Source organism: Vitis vinifera, chromosome 12, assembly GCF_030704535.1.
Source record: "Vitis vinifera cultivar Pinot Noir 40024 chromosome 12, ASM3070453v1".
NCBI classification, from domain to species: domain Eukaryota; kingdom Viridiplantae; phylum Streptophyta; class Magnoliopsida; order Vitales; family Vitaceae; genus Vitis; species Vitis vinifera.
The window spans coordinates 24322390-24334653 of record NC_081816.1 but is presented as its reverse complement, the minus strand read 5'-3'; the positions used below and the strand labels follow the sequence as shown (position 1 = coordinate 24334653).

The window sequence follows — 12264 nt, the reverse complement described above, 5'->3', positions numbered from 1 at the left end:
AAATCAATCTCAATAACTGTAGTGTAGCGTGAAAGAAAAAGAAAAAAAGACTGGCAGGTCAATGCATACATGTATGGCTTGGAAAGAGGCACACACCCATATATATATATAGGACAGTAAGGCGGGGGCTACAAGTTTCCAGTAAGGAGTACATATATTTTTTGATAGAATGTAAGATTGATCTGTATCCGAGTAAGAAGCCAAATGGGCGGTCCATTGAAAAGGACGGCCACATAAGGGGTTTCCCATTTTATATATATAGCTAGAAAGTCAATACTTAGTAGCGTAATTGTTGATTTGATTGTATTAATTTTGTTTTTAAATTTAATTTAGTGAAGTGGGTGAAATCATTTTATTCATGATCAACCCTAATTTTCATGCTTCTTGTTAAAAAGCAAGTTACCTAACTGTAATCAAGAATCTATTTTATTAGCAATTAATGGATTTTAGTTGGTAGATGAAATGACTTACTCCTTGACTCCATACATATATATACATATATAGTAGCTTAATTCTTGAAACATGTTGCATATATATGACTCTAGATCCATCTATCTTTCTAGGAGAGACGTCGCGAATGTCCCTCCTACCATGTATAATTTTCTTTTTTAACTACTGATAATGATGAGGATGATGATGGGAGCAATATTGGAGAACTGTAATAGAAAATTATATATATATATAGATAGATATATTTCTTTGTAGCTTGGAGGTGCATGGAACCTGAGAGTCAATTGATCCTTCTGGAATATGTCCACTTTCCGCCCATTTGAAACTAGAGAGAAAAGACAGAAGCAACAAAGTCAGACAGTCGTGCATATAAAGATAAAAAGATATTGATCATCAAAGAGTTGTCCTTGGAAAAACTTCCCTGTTGAGGTTGCTTTTTTTCTTTCTTGAGTTTATAGGAAGATATTGAGAGAGATGTATATTTATATAAATCCTTTTTTTTCCAAGGATTCCAGAGGACCCATGTTGATGTTTTAGGTTGTATAATGAGACACGGTTTAGCTTTTTCAAAACAAGGCCATGGATATACAAAATCTAAAGGGGTGGTGATGATGATGATGAATACATTGAAAAGAGAGAGATTGATGATATATATGATGAATAGAACAAGTGATAATTCTAATAAATGCAAAAAGCTCTCGAGAGGATTCTGTGGTGCTTAATACTCAATACTGAACACTCATGGATGCGTGTATATATTTCTGGAAATTAAGAGACAAACATGAAAGTAATAGGTAAAATATAGATATATAGGAAAGGGAAGGCAAAAATTTGAAAAGGATATGAGAGGAAATAAGAACAAAGAGAAAGATGGCCTTGTTGTTGTCATCATCTTGGGAGAGTGGTCACGGGTTTCCCTTGACTCTCTCTTCACTCTCTCACACACATGCATAATACACACAGATCATCTCCAACCCATCCCCACCTATGCATTCCCAACAATTTCTCTCCTCTTTAAGCCCCACAACACCACCACCACCATCATTCATCATCATTCATCATTCATCATCATCATCATCATCATCATCATCATCTCTACCACTTGTATGATTTACGCGTTATGTACAACATGCGCGTCTACTTCCAACGCGCATTTTTTTCTAAGTCAATTCATTCTAGATACGATTCTGACAGACATTAAATTCTTTTCTATATAAGACCGTATTTGAAATGAAATTTTTTTTATGGTTCAAATACGGTCAAAAACTCTTTTTTAAGCTTAATAAATTTTATATATATATATATATATATAAGCCTTTTTGTTCAAAATTAAAACAACGCAATAACAATATTACTTTTTATAGAAACCCATTTTGACTTCCTTTTTAAGAGTTCAATGTTTTATGAAATCTTCTTGATAACCAAGATTCTCTTTTCAAGGTTATAAACTTAATAAGGACTTAATTTCTAATAAAATAACAGTTGTTAATATAAACATATGATTATATGTTTGATTTCACTCCTATGGTGGGTCTTGCTATACTATGTTAATGTCACATTCATTAAGAGTTTAATTAATAAAAATTCATATGCCTCACGCATCATCATTGTTAATTTCTATTTTTATTTTCTTAACATCAAAGGGTTCATTAATTTTTTTAATAGCAAAACAAATTATATTGAAGTGTCAAGAGGGTGGAAATTCAACACGTATGTTGGACGATGGCGTGCTTAATAATTTTTTACAAATTAATATAATTAATTTAAAATACTATGAAGAACTATGTCTTATATTCAATAAAATTTTCAACAAATACAATAGACTAAGTCCCCAATAAATTTTCATAAATCGATACATCCGTGCATCATGCCTATTGAAAAGTCCATTAAAGAAGTCAATTTATTAGAAAAGTCTTCCAAAAATGTTATGACCAATATATGAAGGAAAAAAAAAAAGAGATAAACCCTAATTAATAAACATGGGTACAAAATAACAAACATTTCTAGTTTGGTAGATATTCTTTTCTTTTAAACTAAAATTGATTATCATTTAAATTCAATTTAATTGTGAAATCAGTCTGAATTAAGGGTGATAATTAAACAAATTAATAGAAAGTGGTATTTGAGCTAAGTATGTATACATTTGAAATGGATAGAGGAATACATACATACATACATACATAAGAAAAATATTGAAGAAATGACCGTAGAAGAAAGGTCCAAGGGCACCGCTAAAGTGGGGGTGGTGTGGCCACTCTGTCTGATATTGAGATGTCTCTTTCTCATCTTAAAAACCTTTAAGGGCATACCTCTTACCATGTAGGGCCTGAAAGCCATGTAGATCTTTCTATTGACTCCAGAGGGAGAGAAAAAACCAAGCAAGAGAGAGGGGTTAAGTTGTTGGGTGTAGTACCAGATTTTAACCATCTCTTATCTTCCTCCACTTGCCCCACTCCAAAATTCGTACATTAATAGGCTCTGTGTTGGCGACTAGTATAAAGAGAGGAGTGTTAAAGGCAATTTGGAATTGATTACAATATATATTGTTTACAGTTTATGGCAATTGCAGCCAACATGAGCCAAGAAGACAACAAGGATGAGCATGAACATGACATGGTGATGCCCGGCTTTCGCTTCCACCCTACCGAGGAAGAACTTGTCGAATTCTATCTTCGCCGTAAGGTTGAGGGCAAGCGCTTCAACGTTGAACTCATTACCTCTCTAGATCTCTATCGCTATGACCCCTGGGAGCTGCCTGGTACACTTTTCTACATGAATTCCCTCATCCATTTTCATTTCTTAATTTTTGATGCCCTCTCTACCTTCCTTTATTTCCTTTTTTTTTTTTTTTCTTTTTTATCATCACCATGCATTCATCTCTCCTGTATGAGTAGCCCTGGCTGCAATTGGAGAGAAGGAATGGTTCTTCTATGTGCCCAGAGACCGCAAGTATCGAAACGGGGATCGCCCCAACCGGGTCACCACTTCTGGCTATTGGAAGGCAACAGGAGCTGATCGGATGATCCGGACCGAGAACTTCCGCCCAATTGGCCTGAAGAAGACTCTTGTTTTCTACTCTGGGAAGGCTCCTAAAGGCATCCGAACAAGCTGGATCATGAACGAGTACCGCTTGCCCCAACAGGAAACCGAGCGCAGCCAAAAGGTAAATTATATCAGGCTAATCATATCTTTATAAGGGTTTCTCCCCCACCTGCAGATGATGATGATCAGGACAGTAGCAGTACTGTACATCATCTTTGATTTCTCACCCATATGTACTGCTTCTCAAAGATGCAATTCAGAAGGTGTTCTTCCTCCTCCCTCCACAATCTGTTGTTAATTCATCCGCCATGGAAGAAAATTTTCTGAGTTTTGACACCTTCATCCTTGCCACATCAGCCATACTTTTAAAGAAGAGAGTTCAAATCCCATGGAATTAATAAAAGAAAAAAGGGAAGAAACAAAATTAAATTGTGAGAAACACAGACAGTACTGAGTGCTGACAGTGGAGTCTCCAATCTTGGTTTTATTTCGTATGTTGGGTTATTTAATAGGCACCGCAGAAATTTAAAACACCATGAATGAACTTTAAATTCAGTGACACATGATCATGACCCTTTTCTCTTACTTCTCGCAACTACAACTGATCCTCAATGTCAGATAAATTTCACTTCAGTCCCTCACTTTATCATAAATTGCTTCCTCCATTGATTCTCTCCTTTCTTCCTCTCAGGCTGAAATATCGCTTTGTCGCGTGTATAAGAGAGCTGGGGTTGAAGACCACCCTTCACTCCCTCGTTCTCTTCCGTCCAGGCCATCATCATCGAGAGGATTACAAGCTGATAAGAGGCAGCAAGATGCAGCTCAGCATGCCATTGAGAGGTTTCAGGCCTTTGGAGGACAATCTCAGCAAGTGGAAATGGAGAAAATGATCGGTGAAAGTGAGGGAAGCAGCAGTACTGATGTCACCACTGCTCTTGGGCTTTCCCAGCAGAATGCCTACGGTGCAATACCTGCACTTAGCGCCACCCTCGCGCCACCAGCTCCTGAGGAAGAGGATAGGCTTCTACTGCACCACTCAAAACAAGCTTGCTCTCTGGTACCGCCTGCCTGCACCACCCTCTTTACAGGCTCATCTTCCTTGCCGCCGCACGCAGTCGATGATCTCCATAGGCTAGTCAACTACCAACAAGCTTCAATCAATCAGCAGCAACAATATCATAACAATCCTAATCAACCCTCTCACCAGTTCTCAACTCTACCAGTACCGCAATCATCACAGTCGTTAGCCCTCAATACATTGCCAGGCTCACTTCAAGCTGCCTTCTCCGACAGACTGTGGGAGTGGAATCCAATCCCAGAGGCAAGCAGAGATTACAACAGCCCCTTCAAGTAATCAATGAACTGCATATACATACATAGATATATATATTTTATATATCTAGTGATTTATCAAGTCTTAACTTTCACTACTCTATTGTTCTTAGCTTTCAGGATGATCCATGTTTTTCAATATGATTTGTTGCTTTATTAGGGTTTACGTTTAATGCGCTCACTCAATTTCATGTGGTAGTTAACTTTCAATTTTAGCATCTATAATTTGTGCTTAATTTATTTAATTAACCTTAGTTGGTGGGGTTGGTTTGGGTTGAAACTACTCTAAGATGGTTATTGGGCAGATTAGGGTTGTAATTTAGACTGTTAAATTGTGGTACCAGCCTCAAAAAAGGGGTGTGTGTGTGTGTGAGGCTCTTAGCCTTGGAAGTGGAGTTTTGGGAAAGGAATAACAGATGGGTGGGTCTGAGACGCAAACATCCCTCTCACCCAAAAACATTGTTCACTATTAGCCATGAGAATGATGACAGCATGATTGATACTCACAGACTAAGAGACATAGGTGTTGGAGAGTAGTGGAAATTGGACCCATCTCAAAAGCCATTATCCACAATGAGGACAGGATGCATTGTCCCATTTTGCTTCTTCTGAGTTGATGAGAGGGGGACTAACTAACCCCAAAAGCACTTTTGTCTTTGTTCTTGGTTTTCAGTCTTGCAGAGAAAGGTGAAATGTAAAAAAAAGTACCATCAACTTTGGAGAGGGCCACACCCCACAAAGCATCTCTCTACAACCAACACCCAAGTATTCAGTATTTCCATATTTAGTTACTCTTCAATCTTCGTATGCAAAAGCATCAGTCCATCCCACAAACTTAAATGGCAGTCCTCTCTACATACACTTACACAGTTGCACTCACATTTATGTAATTTGTATTGTAGCTCAAGTCTAAGCCCTCAAGACATTTATAGCTTTTTTTTATTATTATTTAGCAGATTGTAACAATTATTTCATACTGCAAACCCACAGAGACCCGCATGTGTAGCGTGTATGCAACTTGTGGGCGTGCAATGCATTGGTGTTAGAGAGGTCCATCCTAGATATATGACAGTTCTGTGTACATATTGTGTGTGAGCCTGTGACTTTAGTTATTATCCTCCCATTTTATCCTAGCTAGGCAGCTGCCTATATATTCTTCATGGGAGCTATCATATTATACATTCCAAACAGGCAAGGCTATAAATTTCCTAACAGACCTGGAGAATGACTTTTCTATATATGGTTGATGATTTAGCCTTCTTGTCACCCAAAAACCAAAATATTTTTAGAATCCCCAACATATATGTAGGGGTACTAGCTGGGTAGAAATTTCAGTTTATTGTTTTATTGTTATATATGCTTAATTTGTTGCAATACCCTTTATTTGTATTCCGATCATCCTTCAATTGGATGCATGGTATATATATGTGTATATATAACATCCTAATTCCATAGGCTTAATTAGCAGGGCAATTCGCCTACTGGGCTGCCATAGACATTGTAGATATTATCGGAGGCGTCAACTAGCTAGGGTTATGGGAATTTTGAGGGGTTAGGCATGAGGAGTCATTGGAACCCTAATTGCTAGGGAGAGCACATTTGTCTCCTCTCCCTAGTGGCTGGTGGACACAACTGGACTGCGTGCCCATCTCTATCCTCACAAATTGCCATCCCACATCTTTCTTTGGAGTACTCAATCCCAAACTCCCTAGCTTTCCCCACCATATAGCCTCCTCTCTTTGGAACTTTATTGAAGAATTTTCATGATTCGTGTGACTTTAACATTCATCAATAGTTTTTGTCCATAAAATATTTCACAAGATCATGCATGCATGATGGAACTTTACAAAGTAAAACTTCTCATATACAATTTCATACAACAATTATATATATATATATATATATATATATAGAGAGAGAGAGAGAGAGAGAGAGAGAGAGATAGCGGTGTGTATTAATTGAATGAAATTCTCCATTATTTGTATTCATGAGATCAAACTCCATAATTCTTCTGCATGCACAACCTGTAGTGCATGGTTCATGCCTTCCTCTCTGTGTGTGTGTATATATATATATTTCATAACCCATATACTACAATCCGCTTGTAACTTAGTTGATTCAACACACTTAGCATACATATTATTCTACATTTTGATAGTCTATATGACACTTTCCAGATTTTCTTGCAGCCTTTTGTATACTCCGGTGCACCCTAAATCTGCAGAATACTTTTTGGCACTTAAAATATATGACTAGTTTTCGATACAATAAAGAAGAAAAAGGATCAGAAAGGTTTCATGGTCTTGATTTGAAGATAAAGAAAGAATAAAGACTGGTACTGATTCTAATCTTGACATTATCCTTTTCCAAGGAGTTCGATTTTGTCATGCACAAAACTGTCCATTGATCTAGCTAGTAATGATAGCTGGTGACCTACTGTTAGCTTCTCCTAGGCTTAGAACCAGCTTTAATTTAGGGGGTGTTAGCTGATTTGTATGGTTTATACTACTTCATTTGGTGCATAGGAGGAAACTTTAATGTCATTAAATTTGTTCACGAGAAGTCTGGGAGTGGCCATTTCACCAAGATCCTGAGTGCTATGACAAATAGCTTTTTTATTCCAAACTGCTTTCTTAATGATTCGACGCTTCTCTTAACTGGGAAGCTGAAATCTACTCCATATAATCTTCCAGAAAGTGTTGTCCTGGAATTTGGAGACTCAGTTCACATCTAAGGAGTGGGAAGTTCTTTTTCATATATATATGTTGCTTTAGATTTGATATCATTAAACCTGGAGCTACGTAGTTTTGGTTTAAAAATACGTGGCTTAATCACCATTTTCTAAGATTATTTTTCTGTGTTGGTGGAATAGGAAAAACCTATAATTCTGTTAGATAGCACAGGTTAGTGCTCAGAGATCTTAAGCCAACTAGAGATAATTAAGCTTTTGGTTATGGATTTCTCATGCATGGCAGTCTGATCATATTTTGAAAGTTCTTATTTCAGAAGTAATAGAATTCAGCAGTTTAAGGAGACCATTTACGAGGTAGAGAAAAAGTATTTGGAGTGGTATGGATCTACTATCAACTAATGAAGTTCTGAGCTAGAATGAGGACTATGCTTAGACAAAAGTTTCCAAGCGTTAATCTTTTCATGGTATTCTAGCTTAAACACAAATTGGATTTGTGAAAGCTTTTTTAAAATTTTGGTGGACATTCTACTTGCAGGATCACTAATAAATGGGTACCAATACGTTCCAAATTAATGTACAAGGATTTCACTCTTAATGACTAGTTTGAATGAGCTCTAAGATCATATCATCTGATCAAGTGGCATAGGGTACAATTTCCTTACACTGAAGAAGCTTTTGCTTAGGCCAAATAATATCGTGGATGCTTTCTCGTGGATCATCTGCTTAATTCATATATTAATGATTCATCAGACAGGTGTTTAGACAGAAGATTGATCGATGTTTGCCATCCCTATTTGATCATATGATCTTTGAGTAATTATTTATGAAGGCGTTATGAGAAACCAAACTTTTCAAATGGGTAAAACTAATCTTTTATCTATATTATGTTATAATATTTTGTTCCTTAATGATACAAGAATCGTAAATTTTTTATATGCTAAAACCTTCTTAGAGGGACTAGGCCATTAAATCAACAAGTTTAATTAGTTCAATCCACTGCAAAAATTGCAATAGCGAATATTAATTTGTTCAAACCGCCTTGATGATGACCATTTGTTTGGGTTTAGACTCTCAATTAAACTTAAAAGTATCTTATTCTCCCTGATCTTTTGTGAATCCTATTCTTCTATTGAGAAGTAATGCGTTGTCAAGCCTCAATATGATTAATTCAGGCCGCGGTTGTATTATCATGACCACTGCATCTTTTGAACTACCATTAGTGTTGTGGTAATTGAAATAAATTTAAGAAATATTAATGAGCTTTTTTCATTAGAATGGGGAGAGTAGCACGAGAAAGATCACCGGGTAAAGTACCAGCTCAACACACGATAATGTGCAGTGGTTTACCCTGATCAACATTTCTCAATTCAGTGATCACCATCAATATATAGGGTTTTAAATATAAGGGGTTGCATGTCAAGGATAAAAACAAAGAGATTAATGGCAGGCCTAAAGCTTCACAAGGCATATTATTGCTTTCATCCCCTACCATCTTGGGATTTATTTGTTGCCAATGAGTCCAAATTAGAAAAACTAGCAAGATTCTGATGAGAAAGTCTTTGGGCAGACCAACTATATTTGTCTTGATGGATATCATCACGTATGGTTGACCTTGTCACGTGTTCATTGGAACTTCAATTTCCAGCCTAATTATAATTAACTAATGACCCAATGATCAATTGTTCATTTTTGTCAAGGGATATTTATCTTACTTGACCTGATATGGTTTTTATGTTTGTTGGTCCCTTGAAGTGAAAGGAATCCTAAGTGGTCTTTCTTACATTTTCTGAGTCCCTTTCCATGAGTTCCAACCAGCCTACTAAGTTGGTATGTTCCTCACAAGCATCACTGAAGTTTCAAGTTCATATGAATTGTATCTCATTCACCTCCTATATCAAGAAAGAAGGAAAGAAAGAAAGAACTTAAAGAAAAGAAGAATAACTTTCATGCCCTCAGATATGTGCATACATATGGGAGGGAGAGCAGTGAATTAATTGAACTAATGATGTTTAATACACTGCCCCATACCGATAATGTAATTAATGTACCATTTCTATGCGAAGACTATCCAGTGCTCGGGTAGCTTTTTCACATATCTCCATCCTCTTCATCAAAAAGATAATAGTTCCATGCTTGGCTAGAAAGAAAGGGAAGATAATCAGCAATTTTGTTGGATATGCATGACATCTATTATTCAAGTGTTATCGGACAACCGGGGTTTATTGAGGATAAGGATCATATGCATAGCGAGACACAATGGTCCAAGAGCTCAACCCATAGAAGCATATATACTCGTGTGTTCATATAATATCTGGGGCATCAATTAGGGTTACGTATTAAAACTTGGGCCAGAAGTTCAAGACATGAAACTAACCCTAATTTTATGGTTACGTATTAAAACTTGGGCCATAAGTTCAAGACATGAAACTAACCCTAATTTTATGGTTAGTAGTGCTCCTTGTTTCCATCTTTCGATTCACGAATTAATCCTGTGTAAAGAAATGGGAAGCAATAAATACAAGGTGTAGAAGTTTCACAACAAGATCTAGAATATCTTTAGCCTTTGGCATAAGAGGATGAAGATTGTAGAATTATCCTCAAAAGATGGATGGTGATAGATAAGACTACACAAGAAAATCACCAGGACTCGAATCTCCCAGACGACACGACAAGATCTACAATAGGTTGATGGCAGATTAAGACGGAGAAATATTCAAAGCCCTGGAAGCATCAAAGCATCTTTAATGGAATTAGTGCTTTTGGCCAGTTCCCATGAGGAAAAGAATAGTTCACTTCTTCAAGCTTCATAAATACCCCATCCTACATATTAGGGAAACTCATAGATCATTGCAGGTCTTCAAGCCAACAAAGGAGTCAAAAAAAAGCGGTGATATAAGCATTCATTACAACTCATCAGCCACATACTGAAAGAAGTCAAATCAGGGAATGAGGGATGGATGGAGGGGATTGTTGATGTTGTTGCTTGTACTTTTTGTTTTTTCTTCATCCAGTCAACAAAAGCATTGAAGAATATGGTATCACATGTCACAGAAACAGAATTTTTTAGGAGAACTTGGAAGAAAATAAAGGAAAACGATGAAGCGTTAACGTTGACTCGGCATCATCAATGGAGGCAAAAATCCTAGTTGATCATGGCAGCTAGAGACCTCACAGATTTTGTGTTTTGGTAGTCCAAACCATTTGTGCCTGAATAAGCCAGAATACCTTTGATACTTGAGCAGATATGGGATTGTTCTAACAAGTAATAATGTTGCATGCAAGGCTAGCTGCCTACTAGAATTGGTCCCAAACCCTAGTAAGAAACCTGCACTTTACATATATGTATATTCTCTGTTGTAATAATTTTCCTGTAGAATGGGAGATGCTTTGATGAGTTTATAAACCAGAAATGACACCCAATTTTTGTGGGTTCATGGTGAAGGTGAGCTGATGAAACTTGACAAAAGAAAAAAGGAAGGCAAAGGATATAAAGTCATGGAAGGTACATTTCAATGAGTCTTGTTGGTATGGATGGTAGTGGGAGGTCAAAGTTTAGACAACTCATTCCAGTAAGGCTGGTTGGATTGTGTCTATATGATCCGATGTAGTGTAGGGTCCACTCTATTTTCTTTTAAATGATGAGACTCGGTATATTTTTGTAGATTTCATTCGTAACTCCTACATAGGAGATTTTGAAAGTGTTGGAAGAAGTTTTGCTATTCAATTAGCTACACATGCAGTAATCACTTGGATTAATCCTAGTAATATATTGGATATAATAATGAATGGCGGTCATCCTTTTTAGATAAAATGCTCATGTATCTCTTCTCACGGTATTATTGGGATGGGTATGATGTCAAATCTCATAAAATGTTTGACTTCCCTTTCATTGATTTTCAAATGAGATAGATAAAGTTAAATTAAATAGGTGATATCAGGATGAAAAGTCATAATTAGTTTGAATTATTGGAGGATGGATTATTACTAACACCTCTAGAAACTAAGAGATGATACCAACTTTGATTGTTACGGGTTTAAGGTGAGAGGATAAAGAGACTGGCAATAAATTTTAGAAGGATGGAGTTGGGTTGAAAGTTGAAACTTTGAACCACAAGGGTGTCCTTGTCCTTGTCCACATAGTAACCTTTCTGCTTCTAGCCGTTCATAAATTTGAGTATGCTTAATGTGGGCGGTGGCTATGGCTGTGGGGGTGGGTGTACTGTAAAGAGGACATTGACGAGAGATGGCCATCCCCACCACCTCCAACTCCACCTCTATGAGTAACTGCAAACCACCTGAACAAAAAACCATGCATATTGCCTGTTGGGCCACCCTGTCAGGAACCAACCATATCCTCTTGGCTTCTTATATGCCCTTACAGACCATCTCCTGACAGTCAAAATCACCCTATATAAGGCCAACCAAATTACAATGACTAGCAGATTTCACATGCCCACTTGCATACGTCTCTATTTCATCTCTCCACAAATTTGCTCTCTCACCCACCAAAAAAAAAAACGAAAGAGCAGATAATCCTTCTTGGATCATAAAATCCTAGTCCAGAAGGTTTCAGCAGCATGGCCAGTTCTCCTAGCATCATTTATTGCCCTTCAGACCTGTCCATAACAATTATGTAAAATGCTGATCACCAAGTCCTAGTGAAGGACCAGTCTGACAGGTCCAACCAGTAGAGTGGGCCCATGTATCAAAACATTACTGGTTTTCATGTATAAACATTTTCCTCCATG

General features: G+C 37.1%; 1 protein-coding gene across 1 annotated transcript; it reads left to right on the top strand.

Moving 5' to 3' along the window:
• The first annotated feature begins 2794 nt into the window (after positions 1 to 2794).
• Positions 2795 to 4990, top strand: LOC100248807 (NAC domain-containing protein 35). The gene is made up of 3 exons (XM_002271935.4): positions 2795 to 3208; positions 3345 to 3613; positions 4184 to 4990. The coding sequence occupies exons 1-3, from the start codon at positions 3007 to 3009 to the stop codon at positions 4844 to 4846; spliced, it is 1134 nt and encodes a 377-aa protein (XP_002271971.1). The 5' UTR covers positions 2795 to 3006; the 3' UTR covers positions 4847 to 4990.
• The last annotated feature ends 7274 nt before the right edge of the window (positions 4991 to 12264 follow it).